At 33.3% G+C, this 27,382-nt stretch overlaps 2 protein-coding genes across 28 annotated transcripts in view; both read left to right on the forward strand.

Annotated features, from left to right (window-relative positions):
• The window catches only part of LOC127700732 (rho guanine nucleotide exchange factor 12-like), a 137,280-nt gene that overhangs the window by 34,315 nt on the left and 75,583 nt on the right, over positions 1-27,382 (forward strand). The window contains exon 1 of one of the 26 annotated variants that reach the window (XM_052204377.1): positions 12,048-13,480. The exons of 24 other annotated variants lie outside the window; for them this stretch is intronic. In XM_052204377.1, the coding sequence (XP_052060337.1) occupies positions 13,423-13,480 (58 nt within the window). In that variant the 5' untranslated portion in view covers positions 12,048-13,422. Of the gene's footprint in view, positions 1-12,047; positions 13,481-21,929; positions 22,180-27,382 lie in introns of those variants that run through there. One more of the 26 variants, XM_052204376.1, reaches the window with a different exon arrangement.
• Positions 18,528-21,628, forward strand: LOC127700753 (dynein heavy chain-like). Of its 2 annotated transcripts, XM_052204403.1 has the most exons (4): positions 18,528-18,549; positions 18,670-19,059; positions 19,240-19,719; positions 20,482-21,628. In XM_052204403.1, the coding sequence occupies exons 2-4, from the start codon at positions 18,862-18,864 to the stop codon at positions 20,782-20,784; spliced, it is 981 nt and encodes a 326-aa protein (XP_052060363.1). In that variant the 5' UTR covers positions 18,528-18,549; positions 18,670-18,861; the 3' UTR covers positions 20,785-21,628. The 2 variants fall into 2 exon arrangements, with proteins under 2 accessions (XP_052060363.1, XP_052060362.1); XM_052204402.1 differs by having other exon boundaries at positions 18,670-19,719.

Here is a 27,382-nt window from a genome sequence, read left to right on the forward strand (position 1 = left end):
ACCTAAACTCCTTTTTTGGATTTTTGATAAAGTTTAGATTTTAGGTTGCTGAATTATGGGATTTTATTCATTAAAAATGGATGATTTTCCAGTTCTCTGACTATAACTCAAAAATGCTTTGAACAATTTTCATGAAACTTTTGTGAATTGTTTTTATATATTGACATAAGTTCGCGTTCCATTTTTAAATTGCTGATTTTACATTTTGGTGTATTGGGATTTTATTCATAAAAAAGGGTTCCAGTTTTGGGACAATAACTCAAAAATGCTTAGAGCAGTTTTCTTGAAACTTTGGTGACTTGTATAGATCTATCAAAATAAGCTCACTTTATAGGTTTTTTTTATAAATTTCTGATTTGACATTGAGGAGCTATGGAACTTTATTCGTTGAAAATGCAGCGGGCATATCATGGGTTCATGGCGCAGCTCTTTATTCTATATGTATGGGCTCTAGAGAAAGTATTGATAACTAGTTTGGTTACTTAGATATCTGAGTTATATGTGGGTGAGGGAGCATATGTTGGCAGTACCAAATTCTCACTTGTTGGTTTTGTGTTGTTTGTTTGCTGTACTCTAATTGTATATCCTACAATAGGCCACACCGATACATTAGAAATGAGAACATCTTGGCAGAGAAATTAGCCTTGTTACCCTTTTATTTACATGCTTCCATTATGAACTTGCAGGCTTTCCTAAGGTCTAAGGTCAACATAATCAACATTGATTTCAGATCAGTATGTAATTATACATCACTTTTGTGTAAATGTCACCAAACAAAAAAGTTATTGGGAAATCCTATCAATTTGTTAATAAAAGGGGATCATCTTATTCATTTGGTACTCCAAGCTGTTAATGATGTCACTATATGATAGGGAAAAAACTGATAACAAACTCTATTTGATTGTTATAGAAAACATGCAATTAGAGGTACAATATCCGAAAACATTGACAAAAACATTTATAACAATTGGAACATCAGGTGTAATTCTCGTTACCCATCATGCACTAATTGACACAGTGGTGTTTGTCTATTGCCAAACTGCAGCAGTAAAAATAAGTTCAATTATTTTCTACTTGGATGTTGTTTAGATGCCAGCTCTGCTGATGAAAGTCAACTTTTTGTATAAAATGGATTTATAAACAGTTCGATATGCAGTGTAAGTCATATTTATTTTTGTCATTTTTGGAATACTATATATTTGCTGATAACTAACTTTTTTGATTGGATAATTAATAAGTATGAAATATAATTGTTGGTTATTATTTTTCTTGATCCATAGTAGTACAAGACTAAACATATTCATTCAAAATAAAAACTATAAAATTGTAAGTGTATAAGAATTCAGATTATTAAATTGAACAAAACTACAAGTTCTATTACTTCAAAAACTCAAATTTCAAGAAATAGTGGAAAATAGAAAAAAAGGTAAATAAACGGATAGAGACATTTCATTGAAGTCAAAAGAAATGTATTCTTAGGTTTTGTTGTATGTGGATTATCTTAGATTGATATTATAACTAATATGGGTTTGAAATAATATACACAAAAATATACCCCAATGGTGTATATGTAAAAGTTATTGTCTAAAAAGATGGATGATTTTTAGGTTGTTTCAGTAAATACATTTGGATAATGCCAATGATGACTTTAACATCCATTGCACTATGACGTTAGTTAGGGTATATTTTTGCAAAATGATCAACCATTTTCTCTAACTGTGCCAGTTGTTTGAATCAATGTTGAATTCCTGGTTTACAAGCATATAACTTTGATCACTGGTGTTATTCTTGCAACTACCCTAATAGATACTCGGTCAACATTTTTCATGATTTTATTTTAGGTAATTTTAAAGATTATTCAAGACTATTATCTTTTCAGTTTGTGGTTGATAGTTGTCTTTACATTTTTATACGCCCGTTTACGGGATGTATTATGGTATACCGTTGTCCGTCCGTCTGTCTGTCCGTCCGTCGTCAACATGTCGGACATTAACTCAAAAACGCTTTAACCAATTTGTATAAAACTTTGGTGAATTGTTTATATCTATTGACGTGAGCTCCCTTTTGTTTTTTATAAATTTTGAATTTTACGTTTCTGAGTTATGGGGTTTTATTCATTAGTGCCCTTTTGCATTTCTTGACTGTTGTGATTGTTCTGTCTTTGCAATAGCAGAAGTTCTATGTGACTGTCATACAAGTGAGAGGTTTAGCTAGCTATAAAACCAGGTTTAATTCACCATTTTCTACATACGGAAATGCCTGTACCAAGTCAGGAATATGACAGTTGTTTTTCATTCATTTGATGTGTTTGAGCTTTTGCCTTTTGATAAGGGACTTTCCATTTTGAATTTTTCTTGGAGCTCAGTATTTTTGTTATTTTACTTTTTTCTGTACTTTATAATTAGTAAGATATAAATGAAGTGTGTTTTCTTATGTATCTACTGCATTTGCTGTGCTAAAAGAGTCAAAGGGTCTGCATGAAGTCAGTCATTCCATGAGCATTATCATTTTTGTTGCCTTTAGACCTGTGCTGATTATATATATTGTTGAACTTCAGAAGTTATAGCTTTTATATGCCTCTTATTTGTCTGGGTTGCCCACAGTAAGAATTCAGATTGAAATTTCCTAAAGTTGTTTATTATTTCAAAAGATAGATTTGTCCAATAGATGTACTTTGGAGTTGGAATTCCAGCAAATTACATAAGATATTAAAGGAAGTTACAAGAACATCCCTCACTCAGGTAAACATCACATGTTAAAGAACTGTGCATTATAAGATGGTTTAAAATTCCCATTAAATTTTGACATGCTTGATGAACTGTTATTTTTCTACTATTCATGTGCCTTTTTAAAAGCTGTATAATTTTTTCCTATTATAAAAAGTATGTTTAAAAAAGTAAAAGATATGAATTTTATTTTTAGGTCTGAGTATTTTATTCAGTCTATTTTATTTGGTTTCCAGTATCAATGGGGCTCCTAAGGGATTTAAAGAAAAAAATATCTTTGATAAAGATATGAAAAAAAAGATTAGTTTAATTTTGTTCAGTAGGTCAGTATATTACTAAATTTTAATCTTTCAAGTGAAGTAAACAGATTATATAGTTGTTTTGAAGATTTCTCCAGGTAAGAAGGCATACATACACCTTTGAGACTTCTACCTGGATGTGTATTGCATTTGTACAAAATAACATTCTGTGACGAAAAATGATAGATTAAAAGTTTTTATTATCTCCTGCTTTGTTGACAAGAGAAGAGGTAAATATCTAATAGAAATTTACACAATTTGAACACATCAAAAACACTTTTGCTTAGTTTTATCATCTATCTTAATTTGAGATAAATAACAGGTGCTCTAATTATGTCTTATAAATAGGATTTAATATCTTGTGGGTCAGTGCATGTGCATTTTTATGACCTTGTCAATTAAATACAGAGGACTGAACTACTTGTCACTGTCACCCTTGTCATTTGAATTGTTTAACATTGAAAAATTAACTTGACTTGTACATGCATGATGCCAAAATTAAAGTAGAAGTAGAAAGACATATGGGTTGAATGTCAGTGAGGCAGTTATCTATCAACATCATCCAAAAGGTTACTGTTCAGGTACCTTGTATTAATGTATTCAAAATTAAAATAAATAAACATATTAAAGACTAAACAATGATTAATGTTCTATACTGAAAGATAAGCTCAAAAAGAGAGCCAATGGCCTGATTTAAGTCATGTTATAAAAAAGGACAAGAAGAAATGACAACAATGATTATGGTATTGGACTCACAAATTCCTGGATATTTATTAATTATTGCATTAAATGATGAGGTTGTGAAGAGTCCACATTATCTCCCTTGAATAGTGCATAGTGGTGTAACAGCGAAACAGTAACAAAGTGTAATGTGTACTTTCAGGTTGAATTTGGAAAAAATTACAGGTATTGCTAAAAAAACAACAACCCAAAACATGTTTTTCAATGGAGGACAAATTTAATTATTTGTTTGTAGTGTTGAAGGACAAATGTTTCAGACCTTCTTGTCTGGTACTTTGACATGAAATGATTTGTCATTGTATGTAAAAACTTTACAATAGTAATTTGTACTTACGAGTACATAAAAAACAATAGAATAGAAAAGCAAGTGTTATGTGTAGTTGTTTCTGATTACATTTGGCAATTTTATGATATTCTATGAGAATTATGGGAGTAAGGTAAGGATTGCTTTGATAGGTATTGTCTTCAAATACATTATTATGTATAAGAGTCAGAAATTAATTGCATCATGGAAGCATAATATTCTACTTCTTAGTTGATTAATGGATTGTTTTTGCTATATGTCCATTGGCACATATTCCATGCATGTTCAGAATAGTCAAAGGTGTTTGAACAGTAAAATATATTTGTGATAAATGTAAGACTGCTGTATTGTTAAAAAATCTATAACTGACAATGTGATTACCTCAGAAACAAGATAGAGTATAAAAATGGTATCACATCTTTTAATAAGTAAACTGGATTTGCAAAACAAATAAGTAGGTACCGAGGGGGCAATCATAAGCCATAGGTAGGAGAAAGACAGATAGCACAATGACCAAATGAAAAAAAGAAAAACACAAAACAGAGCACTGAACATGGTACTAGGTTCACAGTAAAAACAATATATATCCTAAGTCTATAATATGTTTTAAAAGACTGATGAGATTTGTTACTGTAAATTCAGAAATTATTGCATGCCTTTATTATTGTGATATTTAAAAAATGGATAAAATGCGAAATTAATTATTGTGATTTTAGGAAAATCTTCAAACATATCTATGTATCAGATATTTGCGATACTCACCCAGTCGCATTATTCTAATTAATAAAAACCTCGCAAATAATTTCTGAATTTACAGTAATTAATTCCTGGTATGAAAACCCTTACTCGTGGAAATGTGTTTTTTTAAGAACTTCATATGTAAATGGAAAAAATAGTACATTGAATAGTTCATAAAAGAAATGATAATGCTGAGCTCTTCCTCAGCATTCTTCATTTAAAAGTATTAAACAATACTTTCAGCTACAAATACTATAACTCCAACATCAGTACACTGTACAACAAAGTATTCCAGTGCAGATCAATAATTTTTATAGTTGTCCATCTGCTCGATTACTATCGATTTGTTTTGCTGGACAACTAGTTTATTTCTTTTTTACGATATAATTTTGATTAAAATCCCTTTTCAATTAGAACTATGGCAACAATTATATTCCTGAAAACCACATGTTTGGTTAATTCGTCTGTTTGGAAGGTTTTGACTAGTCTTTCAGCATTGTATACATGGTATAGTACATTTATTTACCATGTTACATGTAGATAAGTATTCACCCATACACCCAAGAGGGCGTTAGCCTGATTGGGTCTCTTTAAGCAATTAGATTAAGGAAAAAAGTAGATAAATGAGAGATATCCAATTATGTCTAATGACATCTTTGGTGCAAATAGGTTAATAGCAATTGCAAAATATAACTACACTCTCTTCTTTGTTTCACAGACAACTTGTGAAGCAGATCTTGTTCTTGAATAGACTGTTTTACAGTTGTATTATTAAAGAGATTCCTCTTTTATATGCTAAGTATCTGTCATGCTCTACTTCTAATAACAGGTCAGTGTTTTGCTTAAGTTGGGTCAGAATCATGTGATCAAGTGTAATGGGAAATATAAACTTCACTTTTTTAAATGCACTATGAAAATGCAGAGTACTTGTAGTGTGTCATGCATTTTGCAGGGGCGGATCCAGGATTTTAGATGAGGGGGGGTGCAAACTTCAATTTTCGATGAGCGAAGTGAGGCGTAAATTTTTTTGAGGTAAAATTATCAAAATATTCTTTATTAAGCTGAGGACAACCCATGATTTGCAAATTTTAGGGGGGGGGCGCACGCCGGCCACGCCCCCGCCTGAATCTGCCCCTGCTTTGAGGGGTCATTTTGATTAATAAACCTGTTTTTTTGTATAGATGTCTAATTTTGATGAAAGGAAACTCTGTATCCAGTAAAAATTGTAACAAGTGGTCTTTTATACTTTTTTGAGAGACCAGTTTTAGAAGTCAATATTTTTTCTAACATGATTTTCAATTTTTGGTAACTACTTGTCCGATGGATGCAACAAGTCTAAAAAAAAATATTATTTTAGAGGCGTAACTACAGTTCAGGTTTTTAATGTCATGTAAAGGATGACTTCTTCTTTGAAAATGTTCTGTTAAATGGAAGGAAGACATTTCATTAGTAATCGGAGGGAATTTTCTGTACAAGCATGACAGATACTTAGCATATAAAAGAGGAATCTCTTTAATAATACAAATGTTTTATGATGATTTTAAATTTAAGGTTGCATCTCAATTCAAGTATATTTAACAAATTTACTTGCAATTAAAAACAGTGCAGAAAATGCTGCTAAATATTTGGCAAAAAGCCTGATCGCTGTCAGAACGAAAACACCCTTTACTGCAAAAGCAATAAAATCTTCAAATTAGAAAATAACAGCAATCATCAAACTTACCTGATGTTTACCCTTAATACCTATAAATAGACCAGCTTTTACCTGTAATATACTGTTGAATATTTACTGTTCCCTTGATTGGTACTGATATAAGGTAAAAGAGATAGTTTATTTTATCAAAGTTCAAATATTGACTTTCCTCTCCAATAACAAACCGTATTAGGTTTCACCTATCCATAGATAGGGAAGATATTAATAAGAAGTTTATACCTTAACTTCCCGTAAGACTGGAACTACAGGTGACAGGTATACAAAGTACGGGAAATTATCTGGGACTTCTATAGAATTATACACAGACTGCCCAGTAAAGATATCTTGTACCATAACTGTGAATAATATTCGTACTTCAAAGTGGGCAGTGACCATTTGTGGATTTTTTTTACAGAGCAGTCTATATAAGGTTTGAATATAAAATATGTGCCATATTTTGCAATTAGGGTGTGTGTTTTATATTGTCAGTTGTGAAAAGTTGAAGGCAATGTACATGTATCATGCAAAGTTCATAAACATGCAAGACTTGTAAAAGAAAGATAGACATGTAAACATGTATTACGCATTCACTGCTTATCATCTAATGAATATGCCCTTTGAAATAATTTTTTGATAGTACTTAATTACGCAATGACCTAAAATAATAGGAAACAAATATTAATTGTCATTTTAACAGGAAACAGTCAGTGCATGTGTTTTCCAATTTTTTAGAGAAGATTTTCAGAAATATTTTGCTAAATTTTAAGGCGTAAACATGTGGATATGAATGTTTGTTGTATTTATCTTGTAAAGTACAGTTTGTATTGTGTATGTACTGATAGTAGATTGATAATTTGGTCAATAATAAGTCAGTAGGCGGTAAAAGGGCCTATGTACATAGGAGATTGTATAATAAAATTCAATTTCATATTAGAATAAGTAAACAGTCTTATTAAATATACTTTGCTTGGAAATATGAAAATTGACCCTCTGACATGCAAGCATTTTATAATCAGCATAGAGAAATATGTTTCAGCTTGATAGTTTGAGTATAAAATTTTATTTGTTAAGTGAGTCATGAATTCTTTATAAGTAATAGTAAATATACATCAAACATAAACACATTATAAAAAATAAAGTAAATAAGCTTACTACAGTCAAACCTGTATTTAAAGGTCACCATCAGGAACAGAAAAAAACTGACATTATAAGAGAGATTGCCTTTGCATAGAGGTTCAAAAAGCAAAGTTATTACTCCAATGGGACAAGAAGAGGGAGGTCTGACAGTATAGGTTTATGCTTAAAAGAGGTTACCTTTATAGCAGGTTTGACTGCATTTGTAGGTCGAAATAGCAGGTTTGACTGTTATTTACATCTGATTAGTAGTTCAAAACATTTTCTATAGAATAGTAGTAAGTTGGATGAGATAAGTTCCCTCCCTAGTTCTCTTACAGTGCATTCTCTACAATTAATATTAAAATAAGGAGATGTGGTAAGATTGCCAATGAAACTATCCACCAGAGTTCAAATGAAGTGGATGGCAGCAATTATAGGCAACTGTAAGGATTTCAACAATGAGAAAAAAACTGTACTGTATAGTCAGCTATAAAAGGCCCCGGTTGATTCATTAATCTACCAATTACCTTATTACTGTCACTGTGGTCTGGTTGTAGCATGCTTGCCTAGAGTACAGGAGGTTGTGGGTTTGATCTGCTGCCAGGTCTAACTAAAGACTTGAAAATTAGACATGATCATATTGTAGAAGTAATGATATTCATTATTTATTTTCCAATGTGGACTTGTTTAGGAAATCAGTAAAGAGGTACAGAGACTGATTGTTGAGGTTTAGAAATATAAATATGTAATTCATAAATTTATTGCTAAATTTAAGTGTCATCTTGTCTCTGCTGTTTATCTGGGTAATGTTATTATTTGTAAAGCTCTTCAAAAAGAGCAGTTAAATTATAATGTATACATTTAAGTAAATAATCAATTATATTTAAACATCCGGTTTGCACTAAATATTTGAATCCACTTATAGTATATAGACCTAGATTCTTTTAGAATTACTCTTATTTTATATTTAGAATTTATGATAATCTTAAATAGCTGTTTGATAAATCATATCTGCCAATGACAAAATAAGACCCTAGACAAACTTCTTCTGAACTAAGGCTTCTTTTATTTTTTGAAACTTGGATTATACAAAATTACCCAAAGATATATAGTATATAGACAAAAAGAAGCAATAATCAGATGTCTTCTGAAGTAGAATGAATCTTATAGGGTTATCGTTATAGCTGTACTGGATGTTGAAATGTCTCTTGCTTACTAAGACACTTTTTAATTGCTCTCAATCTCACATTGAACATTTCTCTGTTGTGGTTATTAAAATGAAGCAGGCAGTGTTTACTTAAGATCCCCCCACTCAATACAGTCACTCTCAACATTTCATTTTTTTTGCCACCAAAATTTTTCCTCTATTTCTCTTGTTTCTTGTCTTTTATTTGTAAGTAGGAATTATTATTTGTTTTTGTTGTCAAACCAGATCTTTTCACCTATATTGTAGTTATATTGGGAACTACAAAATTTGCATGATAGAATTATTTTTCAGCGTTTTAAGGAGACTGTTAAAATCAGCATACTGTCTGTGGTTTCATGGAACCCACTTTATAATAACAGTTGATTTAAACAGTTTAAGCAAGGCTGATCATATTACAGTTAACCTTGTCAATATATTGTAATTTTTGACAAGTTATTATAGATAACACCTGTATAAAAGGTGTGCACTTCCTGAAGAAAAGGGTGGAGACCTTATTAGATGAGTAAGAACAGGACAAAAGGCCTACATATGATATATATACATATGACAGTTATAAACATTACACATGATAGTCCAACTATTGTATTCCAGTGAGGTGGAAAATTATAACTTTTAAACTTTAAATGGAAACCCTAAATAGATATGGGTGGTCAGATTTACAACTTTAATGATGGGAAAAGTTGTCAAAACTTTCAAGGATTTGTCCGTCTTTTTATGTGGTTAAAGTCCAATAAATCAGGATTTTTGCTTTTGTTGGAATTGTTTCCTATTATCGTTATTTAATAATTTGGCAAGAATTGAGACTTCCTCGTTACCTTGTATTGTGTTCCCGCCCCTCTCCCATTACTCAATATTACATCACATGTGTGTACCTATATCAGCCTCTAATTGAACGCTTTGTTTATGTTTTTAATCAGTAATGTGTTTTTCTGATGTTGTATTATCTATTACTGGTATAGACAAGTACAGAAAATAAATTGGATAATTTTGTAATTGAAACTTTTTGTCATGTTAGTATGTTAATACCAATTATACAGAGATTAACATTTTTATCAGAATCAAAAATGAATGTAATTCTACACTATATGGCATTTTGAGGTTAAAGGATATTATTAAAATGTTATCCCTAGTTAAGGATCTTTTTGTCCTCTGCCTTCCATGAGAGAAGGGCCTCGGTGGCCGAGTGGTCTAAGTAGTTACTACTATAATCACTAGCCAGTCAACACTGAGGTTGTGAGTTCAAACCCCGCTCGTGCGGGTGAACTCGACTCAAATCTTAATTAACTAGGATTGTCAGTTTTCCTATAGAAGGTCAGTGGTTTTCTCTGGGCACTCCGGCTTCCTCCACCAATAAAAACTGGCCGCCATGAAATAGCCCAAAAGCGGTGCTTAAAAGTGGCGTTAAAACACCAAAAATCAAATCAAATCCATGAGAGAAAATCATCTTATGTTAATTTTGCTCCTCCCTTGTTGTCAGGGGCAATTTTCTACCCATGATGCAACAGGGGGTTAATAATTCGGGACAGTCTGATGAATTATGGTTCTAACTTCATGTAACAAACAGCAATGAAAAAAAACCACCCAAAATGAATCAATAACACATTTCCTCACATTCTGCAAAATGAAGTATATGTCTACCAGGGTGATTTCTCCAAAGTTTGACACTTCAAGATGGTTGATTAATTATCTGACCCTTTTATCAAGCAAAGACAAACTGACCAATCTAGTTCAATTTTGAAAAAAAAACAAACTTTAAAGTTCATATGATTCATTGGAATTTGAAACCAAGATTCTTGCGAAGTTTTAAGAATGAAAATATAGCACAGCAAACTAAATGATGAAGTACCAAACATTAGAATTTACCATTCATTGGTATACCCATCAGTAGTTACCAGTATTTTTAATCAATTAACTTGAATGTGTATTCTTTGAACAGGCAAAAGAAATATTTTCTGACTAAACCAGTAATCAATAAGGCATAAAAAATCTTTAATTTTTTTTTAGAATATTCAAGGTCAAAAAGATATATGTGGAAACGTGTAACCTGATTAGTCTTTTCTGAGTAGGTCAACAACCTCTCTTGATTTCTTTTGAGTTTTACCCTGAGGTAGTTCTTCTTGCCAATATACAAATGACATAGAATTATGGAGGCTTGTACATTTTATACACCTCTGATAATAGTGTACAGGAAAAAATGTTAAGAGACTTCTCCAAAGTTTATTGTTTTTCCTGACAGTTTCTCTTAGCATAAATTTCTGATCATGATATATTAAACAGATGGTCCAATCTGGAAGACAATTTGATATATCAATCAATAGTATTTCTTACTGGAAATTTTATACTTGTATCAAGTATGAAACATGACTTTCCTATTTTATCTTTGCTGTCCAAAGTACCTGTTGACCTGAGATAATTACCTGTATAATTTTACCTGTAATGACATAAAGGTCAGGTGTTTCATGATACCAATGACAAAGCTATTGACATAGTAGAAACAAAACAAATAACTACTTTATAGACATCTTTTATGTCCTCTACTTATGTAAAGTTTGCTGATCTATTAACAGTCCTTCACTTCTTTCTTCTATTGTTCAATTCAATTCTGGGAGGTTAAGCTAAAAAAAAAAATTTCAAAATCCAGATGTACCTTTAGAATAGATTTTAATCAGCATCAAATGAAAGCAGAGGTGAAAGACAGGAATATGTAGGTCTGTAAAGTTAAACATTCTGTTTGTATGTGTGTATACACAGAATGCATGGTAATAAAACACTCAGTTCTAATTGACCAGTAAATTAACTCTTGAGAAGGACTGGTTTAAATCTTTTGTTGAACTGGCAGATATCAGCTGCTATAAAGTATCCTCAAGGGAAAAACTATATTGGTCGTTTTACTGGCACAAGACTGGTAGATATTTTCCAAGGAAAAAATCGACTTCAGTCAGAATAGAACAGTGGCATTTTACTGTGGTCAAGTTTAGGAGAGACATTGTGTTGATCCACACAGGATGACCAGTGGATATGTGGAGCCATTTAAATACCTACTGACCACAGAAGCTATTATCATTACAGTTGTATATCATGCTATGCCAAGTTTTTGAGTACTTCTTATCAGATGCAAACAGCCCTAATACTTGTGTTACATTTACTTTAGGATCATCTCGGGATTTATCTTACAATTAACTTGAAATGATCAGGTGTAACTCACTTTACTTTCAATGCCAGTAGCCATACAGTGTTTAATGTTACGCACTATTGATTTGCACTATTCTACCAGTTCGATACATGATCTTAGTGAAGTGTTGTGTCCAATTCTGATATAAAAAGAAATTTACAATTATTGATTCCATGTTGGAGGCGTGTGTATAAAACCTGTTGCCGTGTTACGGGATTAAAATATGTGTAATAGTTTGCAAATACAATTTTATTGGGAAAAAATACACTACTTAATATATCAACTTGAAACACACAATGGAAGCATAGAGATGGAGACTGATTAAAATTGAGATATTTTCTTAAGATATGAGTGTTTGTTTAAACATTACATTGAACATATCGCAGTTAATTGCACAGTTAGGATAGATATTTCTGTTGAATATGGAGAATCTGTTTCTGAAATATTTATTATGTGGTTAAATGTAGAGTTCCAATACTTGATAAGTTCAGTTAAAGTTGGATATTTTATGGATTAATTTAAACGTTAACAGTGTTGAATATGAATTGAATTAATTCCAATATTTGAGAGGAAAATGAGATTTATTGTGATATAATTGAGTGAGATAACTGTAGATACTGATATGAGTACATATGTCTGTTACATAACTATTGTCTAAGCCACGACATGATGTATTATATCTTTGTTAGAGTGGGACGTTCACCCAAATCATATCTTTGTTAGATAGGGATGTTCAAAGAAACATTCCAAAAAAATGCAATTGCTTTTAATTTGTGACTTGGACTTAATGTAAGATTGCACACCATCTCGGTTGGAGAATTACTTCCAGTTTCAGAATTTAAAGACATTGTATTTTCTCAGTATTATATATGTGTAATATTTTGAGTGATTTTATCTAAGTACTGAAACACTTTCGTCTTTCGACATAACCATATGCTATCTTTCATATGAATTGAAGAGTAAAACCTTAATATTAATAGACAATACAGGATATATTGAAGTGATTATTGTTAATCATAATTGTCCATAATTTGTTGGCGGTATCTATAAAAATTAATTAATATACTGATTCATTGTTGTATCATGTGCAGATTAGGGGGAATAACTGTGTAATAATTCAGGAAAAGTCATCATATTTTGGAGAAAAATGATTATATAATGAGAACAACTGTGAATTTCTGGTAGATCTGGATAATGTGGAAACCATAACTAAAGGGAGATAATCTTGTCCATTATCGTGTGATTCTTTGAGCTTTAATTTAATCATGTAGAGAAAAAGTGCAGTGATGCTTTAATTGTGGAATTTGATCTAAATTTTTGCTGGCTTAACACAAAAATATGTTTCTAGGTGAATATTCCAGAAGAATTTAAGTGTAAAAATTGTGTTAAGTGGAAATTATGATATGATAGTTGTATTGATAACAATATGCAGTCAAAACAAAAGCTTCGTAGAAAATCTAGTTTGTTTGGAGAGAAAACGAAGGGTAAGTGTTCATGAGATTGATGTACCATTTACACATCAACTTAACACACATTCTTCATTTTATACACTGTATGTGTGATATGTGTGTGTGTGTTTGTTGTATGGTGTGTATTATCTTCATCATGGGTTTGATTAGTAAATAGAGTGTTTAATCCTACCTAGGAATTGGCTCAGTATATTGTTGATATCTGTCTGATCGAGTTATGTGTTCATGTCTAACCTTTCATGACCCTTGTGTGTGTTTGTTGTTGTATGGTGTGTGGTATCTTCTTCTGAAAGGCATTGCTTTGATTAGTAAATGGAATATTCTAATTCTACCAAGGAATTGGCTCAGTATCTGATCTAATAATGTGTTAATGTCTGACCTTCTGTGACCTATGTCCTTGACATTTATACAGGCATGTTTGTTATGTTGAAAAATGACCAGTGTAATACACACACTTTCAGACAACTTTTATTGATTAAATTCTCACAATATTCATTGCTGTTCATATGAAAATTGGAAGTTAAATACCTGACTCGATGTCAGTTAATGGTACCGAACAATTATGGTTCCAGCAAGACAAAAAGATGTACAATCACTAACACCAGATTCAGACCTGATTCATTGTTCTGTCTGTTTGTCTGTTTGTTGGTGTTAAACACCACCTTCAGCGACCCTGAGGTCAGTTTGTATAGATGGAGGCAGCAGTTAAACACCACCTTCAGCGACCCTGAGGTCAGTTTGTATAGATGGAGGCAGCAGTTATACACCACCTTCAGTGACCCTGAGGCCAGTTTGTATAGATGGAGGCAGCAGTTAAACACCACCTTCAGAGACCCTGAGGCCAGTTCGTATAGATGGAGGCAGCAGGTGTACTGGGAGAGAACCACAGACTTTTGGCAGGAGAAGTGGCAATCATTGTCAGTTAAGATTAGAGTTGAACTCACAACCTCAGGTCATCGTACTGTATTAAGCCTCAAATCTTGTAATGTTGCATAATTCTTACACTATATATATCATTACATATGCTTGGAACTTCAAGATTAATATGAATATTGACACAAATTTGTAAAGTTGTCCACTGGAAATCCTTATTTGACAATTCCTGTTTTAAAAAGGGAGATAAATCTTATTTTATTACTTTCAAATATTTCCTTATCTAAATTTTATGAGCATAATTTAATTTATCTTTTGATAAAAAAAAGACATCTATCCCAGTGGTTATAACAGACATGATAAAGGACTAGCTTAAACCATTATCTATTTAGTAAAGAAATCCTTGGTTGTACCCTCTAACCACAAAGAAAAATTATCTATTGAAAAAATCACTACCAAGAGTAATTCAATTGTTTCCATTGTTCCAAGAAAACAATCTAATATTTATTCAATTAATTTATTTTTTAAAGATCATCTTGATAAAAATAGGAAAATTTCATTTAGCAATTAAGTCATGTGAAAAAATTAAAAGAAACAGGATAATGTATATGTAGTAGATGAATAAGTAATAATCATTGAGGATCCCTAAGGGAGGAAATAATTGATGTGTTACCTGTTTAACAAATATGTCGTTTATACCTGTGCATAAAATCTGTACAGGAAGTTGTTAAATCTGCCTGATATCCTGACTTGTAAGTGATAGGGATGTAAGATGTGTATCTCATAGACTACTATTACAACAATTGAATATAATCTTCTATTGAAGGTAAGGGGTGGGGGTGTTACCAAAGTACATATTGCCCTGCAGAGACTGTTTTGATCAGTTTGTTTACAAAATGATTCATATTTAAGAAACTTATCATTTGTGTTTTTTTGGATGAATATTTATTATGTAGTTGATTAAAAAGAATAGACATTTTTTTTGAATACCAAAACATGACACGGAGCTGTAAATGTGTTAGGATAAAAATGTTTGGACAATAGGACGGGTGAATTTTGGCAGTCATACAATTTCTGTCTATTCAGACTAGTGAGGAAAAAAAAATTATTGGTAGAGAATGTCCATTATAAAAATGGGACTTCAGGTCAAGTTATTTTGTTAACATAATAGATAATTATTGGTGAATAGGGCATTTAGAGTAACACACTTAAAATTCTCTTTATAAATCAGTTATTCCAGGAATAAATCAGTAATTCTTGGAATAGTATAATCATTTGTACACCTTTATTAAGTTGTCATGTAACTATGTACACATCTAAACCACCTCTGTGGTCTCCTGGTAGCATGTTCCTCTCAAGTGCGGGAGGTCGTGGATTCAAACCCTGGCCGGGTCGAACTCAAGACTTCAAAATTGGTATTTGCTGCTTCTCCGCTAAGCACACAGTATTAGAGAGCAAGAACAAAGACTGGTCGGCTCAGAGTCAGTTAATGTGTCCGGGTAAGGTGACATGTCTTCCTGCGGACTGTTACCTTGTGAACTAGCTGGTTAAAAATCTGGCTCAGAGTGTCTGTCCAGTACAAAGCTTTGGTATCTTCCTTCTCACTTTTTCTACAAATAAGGACTCATCAGTGAAGTTCATAATGAAAGAATTTAGGAATCCTGAACCTTTAATTGAACATTGAACAGCTAAAACAACCAAAAAGTTACCAATAAGTAGGTCCAATATAAACAAGGCATTAATAAGACATGACTTTCACTAGAGATTTTCTTGAAAGTAAGGGTAAGTCATAGAAACAAAAAAATTTATCAAGCTCCAAGGAAGTTTGAGAGCTAAAAATAAAATATTGACAAAAATATAAACATGGATAATGACAATGAATGAGATTCCTTTTGATTTTGAACAAGGACTTATATAGATTGATAAATACTATCAGGGAGTGTTTGTACTGAATATACTATCAGTCAGCGTTTGTGATGAATATACTATCAGGCCGTGTTTATAAGTGTCTTTATACCAGTAATCCTCCCATCATATACACTTGTCTGATAGTCATGATAGTTATATAATTTGATAGTATTTTTATCTCTGACTGATAGTATTATTACAGTTAAAGCAAGGTGTCAATGGTCTCACTTCCTGTGACATGATTAGACTTTCAGACAACAATGCTGAGAAAAAAGGCACAATAAAGCTACTTTCAGCAAACCTTACTAATGATTACAGACATCCATTGTGAAAATGTCACATTTGATAAGTGTAATATGTACTGCTCAATGTATATTTACTCAAACTTGCCATCCTTAGTTCACATTGGTTGTGACCCTTTGGGGGACCATGGTGGCTGAGTGGTCTATGTAGTTATCTTGGTTGTAACGTTATGAGGGGGCTTTGGTGTCCGTGTGGTCTATGTAGTTCATCTTGGTTGTAACATTATGAGGGGGCCTTGGTGTCCGTATGGTCTATGTAGTTCATCTCGGTTGTAACGTTATGAGGGGGCCTTGGTGTCCGTGTGGTCTATGTAGTTTATCTTGGTTGTAATGTTGTGAGGGGGCCTTGGTGTTGTAAAGTTATGAGGTGGCCTTGGTGTCCAAGTGGTCTATGTAATTTATCTTGGTTGTAACGTTTTGAGGTGGCCTTGGTGTCCAAGTGGTCTATGTAGTTTATCTTGGTTGTAACGTTATGAGGTGGCCTTGGTGTCCAAGTGGACTATGTAGTTTATCTTGGTTGTAACCTTATGAGGGGGCCTTGGTGTCCAAGTGGTCTATGTAGTTTATCTTGGTTGTAAAGCTTGGTGTCTGAGTGGTCTATGTAGTTTTTCTTGGTTGTAACGTTATGAGGTGGCCTTGGTGTCCAATGGTCTATGTTGTTTATCTACAATCAACACCAGCATGTCAACACTTGAGATGTTACAGATATGTTCGACTCAGATCTTACTTTACTAGGATAATAGATTGTCAGTTTTCCTGCCAATGGTCTGTGGGTCTAGGTGGGTAGTACAACGTCCTCCACCAATGTCCTCCACCAATGCCAAGATATAGCCAATAGTGCTGAAAGTGACATTAAATACTAGCTATCAATCAATTAATACCTTTTGAAATGATAAGGTTTTTAATACCAACCTTTGAAATGAGATGTATGGCACTAATGTCTTTATTGACCAATGTTTTACAACAGTTATAAATGTGGAGAATGGGAAACTTATTTACATTTACTAGATCTCTGACACATCTTATGTTTTTGATAAGCAATTATATATTATTATGACCAACACCCTAGTGAATTAATTAACGATGATGAATGACCTACATGAACCAGATGTTAGCCTAGTACAAATGTAGTACCTTGACTTGTTCAATAAAACAATGTAATAATTTCAATAGAAAATCAGATACAGGATATGCCATGTATATAACAAAAACAATGTTTACACAGCATAAAACCTTGAATACAAGCCAAATCATGCTCACTTATCAACATGTATCATCATCTAAATATTCTCTGGCTTTATGTTAAAGAATGGTGTGGATTTACAGTTTTCTTCTGTCTTTTACTTTACATATAACTCAAGATATGTTGTTTACGGATAAAAATATCAGTTTTATATTTGTTTGTTTTTTGATGGACTATGAAGATGGATCTCGACATACTATGGAGGATTGGGTGCCCACATTCATGTTAAACCCCACATTCTGTATGTATGTGTCTGTCCCAAGTCAGGAGCTTGTAATTCAGTGGTTGTTGTTTGTTGCTGTATATAGTATTTTTTTTATTTCGTTTATTGTTTTGTACATAAATCAGGTTGCAACTTTTCTTTTTGAGAGTTGTCTCATCTGCAATTGTTGTTAGTTTTCATTTTAAGAGTTGTCTCATTGGCAATCATACCACATCTTCTTATTTTTACATTGTGTACTGTAAGTTCAGAAGTTATTGCGAGGTTTATATTAATGGGAATAATGCGACTGAATGAGTATCACAAAAATAAGAACTCACATTCTTATATCTGATGCATATAACTGTATGCAGATTTTCCTGAAATCACAATAATAAATGCACGCAATAATTTCAGAATTTACTGTATATATATCAATTCAATGTCAATAATCATGCCCTTGCTACATGTGCTCAAACATACAGTCACCCTCCTACATGTACACAAACACACTGTCACCCTCCAACATGCACACAAACACACAGTCACCCTCCTACATGTAATCAAACACAAAGTCAACCTCCTACATGTAATCAAACACAAAGTCACCCTCCTACATGTACTCAAACACCAAATCACCCTCCTACGCATTCACAAACACACAGTCACCCTCTTACAGGTACACAAACACACAGTCACCCTCCTACATGTACACAAACACACAGTCACCCTCCTCCATGTAATCAAACACATAGTCACCCTCCTACATGTACACAAACACACAGTCACCCTCCTCCATGTAATCAAACACAAAGTCACCCTCTTACATGTACACAAACACACAGTCACCCTCCAACATGTAATCAAACACATGGTCACCCTCCTCCATGTAATCAAACGCAAAATCACCCTCCTACATGTACACAAACACACTGTCACCCTCCTACACGTACACAAACACACTGTCACCCTCCTACATGTAATCAAACACACAGTCACCCTCCTTCATGTAATCAAACACAAAATCACCCTCCTACATGTACACAAACACACAGTCACCCTCCTACATGTACACAAACACACAGTCACCCTCCCCCATGTAGTCAAACACAAAGTCACCCTCCTACATGTACTCAAACACACAGTCACCCTCCTCCATGTAATCAAACACAGAGTCACCCTCCTACATGTACTCAAACACACAGTCACCCTCCTCCATGTAATCAAACACACAGTCACCCTCCTACAGGTACACAAACACACAGTCATCCTCCTACATGTACACAAACACACAGTCACCCTCCTCCATGTAATCAAACACATAGTCACCCTCCTACATGTACACAAACACACAGTCACCCTCCTCCATGTAATCAAACACATAGTCACCCTCCTACATGTACACAAACACACAGTCACCCTCCTCCATGTAATCAAACACAAAGTCACCCTCTTACATGTACACAAACACACAGTCACCCTCCAACATGTAATCAAACACATGGTCACCCTCCTCCATGTAATCAAACGCAAAATCACCCTCCTACATGTACACAAACACACTGTCACCCTCCTACATGTAATCAAACACACAGTCACCCTCCTCCATGTAATCAAACACAAAGTCACCCTCTTACATGTACACAAACACACAGTCACCCTCCTACATGTACACAAACACACAGTCACCCTCCTCCATGTACACAAACATACAGTCACCCTCCTCCATGTACACAAACACAGTCACCCTCCTCCATGTACTTATAAACAAAGTCACCCTCCTACATGTACACAAACATACAGTCACCCTCCTACATGTACACAAACACACAGTCACCCTCCTCCATGTATTCATACACAAAGTCACCCTCCTACATGTACACAAACATACAGTCACCCTCCTCCATGTACTCATACACAGTTACCCTCCTACACGTACTCAAACATACAGTCACCCTCCTCCATGTACTCATACACAAAGTCACCCTCCTACATGTACACAAACACACAGTCACCCTCCTCCATGTACTCATAAACAAAGTCACCCTCCTACATGTACACAAACATACAGTCACCCTCCTCCATGTAATCAAACATACAGTCACCCTCCTACACATACTCAAACACACAGTCACCCTCCTCCATGTACTCATACACAAAGTCACCCTCCTACATGTACACAAACACACAGTCACCCTCCTACATGTACACAAACACACAGTCACCCTCCTACATGTACACAAACACACAGTCACCCTCCTCCATGTATTCATACACAAAGTCACCCTCCTACATGTACACAAACATACAGTCACCCTCCTCCATGTACTCATACACACAGTCACCCTCCTACACGTACTCAAACATACAGTCACCCTCCTCCATGTACTCATACACAAAGTCACCCTCCTACATGTACACAAACACACAGTCACCCTCCTCCATGTACACAAACACACAGTCACCCTCCTACATGTACACAAACATACAGTCACCCTCCTCCATGTACACAAACATACAGTCACCCTCCTCCATGTACACAAACACACAGTCACCCTCCTCCATGTACACAAACATACAGTCACCCTCCTACATGTACACAAACATACAGTCACCCTCCTCCATGTACACAAACATACAGTCACCCTCCTCCATGTACTCAAACATACAGTCACCCTCCTACATGTACACAAACATACAGTCACCCTCCTCCATGTACACAAACACAACTGTTTTACTATTTAGTCGCACTTTTCTTTTTTATAAGTTTTATTATTCATATAAAAAACAGTAATAAAGACAGGGAAGGATTGGCACTCATACCACATCTTTAATATCTATGTGCATCTAGGTTTAGTTTTATGCAAAAGTCCAGAGGCTATTTTCACAAAAATCGTACAACTTTAATTAGTCGGAAGTTATACTGAAATGTGTATGACTTGCAAGTATTTTTACCGTAAGATTTTTTGTGAGATGTACAGAAAAATGAGGATATCTTCCTTTTAATACAAATCCATTATAAGAAACTCTTTGAACTTGGTTAATATCTGTATTTTTATACTTTCAATTATATTTTTGAAGTGGTTTCGGTAAATAAACAGATGAATTAATAAATGTTGTGATTATTGTTGGAAAGTACATACTTGATCAGGGTCTGGAGGAAGTGATTAAACAATTACACATAAAGAAAAGTGCAGTTGTTTGATGGGTGATGGGATAACTGAGATCAACATACAAACATCTACAGTACAATCATACTTACCAGAAATCTAATTATTTGTGGCAGTAATATTTACAACAGGTCACACAGCTAAAAAAAAGGGGCAGGGATACAGGTGGGGAGAACAGAACTTAAACAGTCCCTTCCATTACTATTGTCTGATTTTGCAAAGTCGAGACAAAGCTTTTAGATAACCTGCTTATATTTTAGTAGGTACTTGACTACCCTTTTTGCACTGCCAATGAAAAATTGTGATAGCACATTATCAAAAATAGAAGTAAGCAGGAAGTGAAATTGACATTTTCAGAAAATGATTAGGGTTGGTAATCGGAAATTGGGAGATCACCACAAAGGATATAGTGGGACATAAAGATTTGGTTAGGGGAATATTGGCAATTGCCATACAAATGGGAGGTTTAGCTAGGTATAAAACCAAGTTTAACCCACTTTTTTGGAAAATGCCTGACAGGAATAAGACAGTTGTTTTTCATTCATTCCATTGGTTTAAAATAAAGTCTAACATTTGATTTTGTCAATTTTTATTGACTAACCTTTTTGAATTTACCTTCAGTTGGTACTTTGTTACTTTTGTATTGATTCAGCTTATACCCCTGTACAGTGTTATCAATATTAAAACATTCTATTTTACAGGTCAAATAAACTTCCTTGTATACAATGACCTAGTTTCTCTCTCTATGGAATGTTGAGACAATGGTGTCTGTTGTCATGTTGTGCTATAGCGGACTACTTTTTTCCTTTATTACTGTTGTAGGCCAGTAGATTGATTATGATTATACTGTATATTTTCACACATTTTGTGGGTACTTGGAATTTGTTTCCTGTTTCGTGATCACAATAGAAAAAAAAATATAACCAAAATGATGAATAGTAACGAAAATATTGACATCCCACGATTAAGAAGGACTAAACCAATTAAAAGGAAACGACCATCTATATTGGATTTAGGCAGTAAGTTAAAAATCAATCATTTTATTCATGGTATTGTATGATTTATCAAACTTTTGTTGTACTTTGATCTTTAATGGCCCATGTCAGTATTTGTTGTACATTTAATACTTTACGGGGAAAACCCAAACTGATTTTTGTAAAGTTTGATTAATTTGCTCTTTGACTTATCTGTAACAGTTTGATAAACTTGGCTTATTTCTAATGCAGGAGTTAAAATTTATATTATTTTACACTTTATACCAAATTTTGTCCTTCACAGTGTTCAATGATCCCTGTGTTACTTCCTCACCTAAATTTTTCTTGCGTTAACACCTAATTGCAGGTAACTTTCACTTATCTTTAAACATTTACATGAAAACCAGCAGAACCTGTTTGAGACTAATCAACACCTAAAATGTTTCATAAGAAATAAATAGTTTGATGTTCTTGGTGCAACAAATTTAATCTAACTCTAATACAGTTTTCTGTTTGTATCCACAAAACTTGAAAATCAACTGTTGTGCTTGCATCAGGTCAACTAGTTTTGGAATAGCCTGGCAATACTGTAAATTCAGAAATAATTGCGTGCATTTATAAATGCAATTTTTGAAGAATGGACGAAAACTCGAGATAAATTATTGTGATTTCAGGAAAATCTGATCTATGTATCAGATATGTGAGTTCTTATTATTGCAATACTCATCCAGTTGCATTATTCCCATTAATAAAAACCTGCAATAATTTCTGAATTTACAGTTATCAAGTTTAAATTTCAGCCCATCATATTTTATAACTGATGGCAGAAATATAGGATCAATTTTTTGTTAACCCTGTTTCATGGTATATATTACTTTCTTTTAACAACCATGACAACTGTGAATAGTATATTTGACATCTCACCAGAAAGGAGATACCAAATACTATTAATACAGAAAATCTCTTGTTTTCATATCACTCTTCCTGAAATAAAAGTTCTAATTTTACTTCATAACTTCAACTTAGTTTAATCCTAAAAATAAAGAAAATGTTTTGCAATGTCTGTCAGACATAAATGACTTTAAGCTTAGTTTTATTGAGATAAAAGAAGAATTGAATGGCACCCACTGCCTGATTATGTAATTCAGTTGTGATACTTCCTATATCATGTATATGGAAAATTGTTTTCAAGTCAAATTGAGCTGAATGGTTGTTGAATAAGAATATGCAAAATGGGGCCATAACAGAAACCAATCAGAAGTAAAGACCATCAACATTCCCTTCCGTAGGATTTCCATTGACCATCACTTTTTTCCATTGGATTTCCATTGACCATCATCTTTCTTTCCATTTGATTTCAATTGACCTTGACCATTTCTTCCCATTAGATTTCGATTGACCATCATCTTTCTATCTATTGGATTTCCATTGACCATCATCTTTCTTTCCATTGGATTTCCATTGAACATCGTCTTTCTTTCCATTGGATTTCCATTGACTATTATCTTTCTTTTCATTGGATTTCCATTGACCTTTACCTTTCTTACCATTGGATTTCCATTGACCATTACCTTTCTTACCATTGGATTTCCATTGACCTTTACCTTTCTTACCATTGGATTTTCATTGACCATCATCATTTCTTTCCATTAGATTTCCATTGACCATCATCATTTCTTACCATTGGATTTCCATTGACCATCATCTTTCTTTCCATTTGATTTCAATTGACCTTGACCATTTCTTCCCATTAGATTTCGATTGACCATCATCTTTCTATCTATTGGATTTCCATTGACCATCATCTTTCTTTTCATTGGATTTCCATTGACCTTTACCTTTCTTACCATTGGATTTCCATTGACCATCATCATTTCTTTCCATTAGATTTCCATTGACCATCATCATTTCTTACCATTGGATTTCCATTGACTATCACCTTTCTTACCATTGGATTTCCATTGACCATCATCATTTCTTACCATTGGATTTCCATTGAACATCATCTTTCTTTCCATTGGATTTTCATTGACTATTATCTTTCTTTCCATTGGATTTCCATTGACTATCATCTTTCTTTCCATTGGAATTCCATTGACCGTTATCTTTCTTTACATTTGATTTCCATTGATCATCATCATTTCTTTCCATTGGATTTCCATTGATCATCATCTTTCTTTCTATTGGATATCCATTGACTATCATCTTTCTTTCCATTGGATTTCCATTGACCATCATCTTTCTTTCCATTGGATTTCCATTGACCATCATCATTTCTTCCCATTGGATTTCCATTGACCATTACCTTTCTTACCATTGGATTTCCATTGACCATTACCTTTCTTACCATTGGATTTCCATTGACCTTTACCTTTCTTACCATTGGATTTCCATTGACCATCATCATTTCTTTCCATTAGATTTCCATTGACCATCATCATTTCTTACCATTGGATTTCCATTGACCATCATCTTTCTTTCCATTTGATTTCAATTGACCTTGACCATTTCTTCCCATTAGATTTCGATTGACCATCATCTTTCTATCTATTGGATTTCCATTGACCATCATCTTTCTTTTCATTGGATTTCCATTGACCTTTACCTTTCTTACCATTGGATTTCCATTGACCATCATCATTTCTTTCCATTAGATTTCCATTGACCATCATCATTTCTTACCATTGGATTTCCATTGACTATCACCTTTCTTACCATTGGATTTCCATTGACCATCATCATTTCTTACCATTGGATTTCCATTGAACATCATCTTTCTTTCCATTGGATTTTCATTGACTATTATCTTTCTTTCCATTGGATTTCCATTGACTATCATCTTTCTTTCCATTGGAATTCCATTGACCGTTATCTTTCTTTACATTTGATTTCCATTGATCATCATCATTTCTTTCCATTGGATTTCCATTGATCATCATCTTTCTTTCTATTGGATATCCATTGACTATCATCTTTCTTTCCATTGGATTTCCATTGACCATCATCTTTCTTTCCATTGGATTTCCATTGACCATCATCATTTCTTCCCATTGGATTTCCATTGACCATCATCTTTCTTTCCATTGGATTTCCATTGACTATCATCTTTCTTTCCATTGGATTTCCATTGATCATCATCTTTCTTTCCATTGGAATTCCATTGACCATTATCTTTCTTTACATTTGATTTCCATTGATCATCATCATTTCTTTCCATTGGATTTCCATTGATCATCATCATTTCTTTCTATTGGATTTCCATTGACTATCACCTTTCTTACCATTGGATTTCCATTGACCATCATCATTTCTTACCATTGGATTTCCATTGAACATCATCTTTCTTTCCATTGGATTTCCATTGACTATTATCTTTCTTTCCATTGGATTTCCATTGACTATCATCTTTCTTTCCATTGGAATTCCATTGACCGTTATCTTTCTTTACATTTGATTTCCATTGATCATCATCATTTCTTTCCATTGGATTTCCATTGATCATCATCTTTCTTTCTATTGGATATCCATTGACTATCATCTTTCTTCCCATTGGATTTCCATTGACCATCATCTTTCTTTCCATTGGATTTCCATTGACCATCATCATTTCTTCCCATTGGATTTCCATTGACCATCATCTTTCTTTCCATTGGATTTCCATTGACTATCATCTTTCTTTCCATTGGATTTCCATTGATCATCATCTTTCTTTCCATTGGAATTCCATTGACCATTATCTTTCTTTACATTTGATTTCCATTGATCATCATCATTTCTTTCCATTGGATTTCCATTGATCATCATCTTTCTTTCTATTGGATTTCCATTGACTATCATCTTTCTTCCCATTGGATTTCCATTGACCATCATCTTTCTTGCCATTGGATTCCCATTGACCATCGCCTATCTTGACATGTGATTTCCCATTGACCATCGCCTATCTTGACATGTGATTTCTATGTTTATTTATTTCTAACTCATAAATATATGTACAGATCACTACATTTATTGCAGTCCTAGTTTTGATAGTTTCTTTTGTGAACAAAATTAGGTAAAAACAAATCAAGTGTACCTTTCCAATTTTACAAATGGATAGAGAAAGTTTCAGACCTTACTATAGTGATCCTAAAGTCAAGTAGACATCAAGGTATCTATAGTACTCGCATATATTTTGTCATTTTAAGTGAGATTGCTAACATTAATATGCAGCTTTCTGTTCCATTCATTAAAAAGCCATTTGCGCAGCACTATAAAGGAGGGTGGACACCACATCTGCATAAGTATTATTACTTTGTTTACTATATGATAATGTTTTCATACTTTATGATTTTTTGCATTATGTTATTTATATTGTTCCTTTAATCCCTCGGGGTATAAATGTGCATTTCTTTGATAAATAAATATTATTATACAGGCCACCATAGATTTTAAGTTAATTTACCTACAGATTTCAAAATAAAAGAAAGTGGCATTTGTTTAAAAGTTGTGAATCTTTACTGGTCTGTTTTTTTTTTACTCCCACTTTATTTAATGTCGCTACTTTCTTCTAATGGTGTTGGACGTCAAATGTTCTGTTCCAGTACTAGGGATAAAATTAGACTGGGGGAAGGAAATGGGAAATACTAATCTACTTTCAATCCATGTGTGCCACACATCAGCAGTATTGGAAATTGAATTCTAAGAAGAGACATTAATTCCTAGTGACTGTCAGCATTATTGTTGACAAGATATTTTATGTTCCAATAAAACTACTTTTCCTGGAAGTGGTTTTAAAGTCCAGTTCAGACAGGGTAGCACTAAATATTTTTCCAATAATATATCATTGTTTCTGATCACTCTCTGTAGTACTGTATGTATACTTCAGACATGATAACACTCAGTTCTAATGTACATTTGTACTTGTTATAAACACTTATCTATGAACAAGATCCTGTTCAGTAGTAGTATGAAATATGAAGGCTAGTTTCTTAAACAATCTTTTATTTGTTACTTTTGTATGGTATGAATTGAGATTGATTATGACAATAATGATAGTGATTGTTATTTACTGTCTATTGTAAAAGACTGTATGTTGTCTTCTAGTTTTCTTTTGTTGATGTTTGTATTTGGGTTGCTGTCACATTGATGTAGACCCCACATCTCTTTTGATATATATGACCATGTCAAGGCTATTGAAACATAATTCAAATTGAGAAGACTTTCATGTAGATGATGTAACTTGAATTTCTTGGAACATGTAACACAAGAG

Source organism: Mytilus californianus, unplaced genomic scaffold (assembly GCF_021869535.1).
Source record: "Mytilus californianus isolate M0D057914Y unplaced genomic scaffold, xbMytCali1.0.p SCAF_5, whole genome shotgun sequence".
NCBI lineage: Eukaryota > Metazoa > Mollusca > Bivalvia > Mytilida > Mytilidae > Mytilus > Mytilus californianus.

What these genes read in the sequence shown, in the direction of transcription:
- LOC127700753 (XM_052204402.1), top strand. Translation starts at nt 18,862, where the DNA reads ATGGTCACCCTCCTCCATGTAATCAAACGCAAAATCACCCTCCTACAT. An exon ending in ATACAGTCACCCTCCTCCAT is followed by an intron (nt 19,720 to 20,481) that starts GTACACAAACAC and finishes ACAAACATACAG; the next exon opens with TCACCCTCCTCCATGTACAC.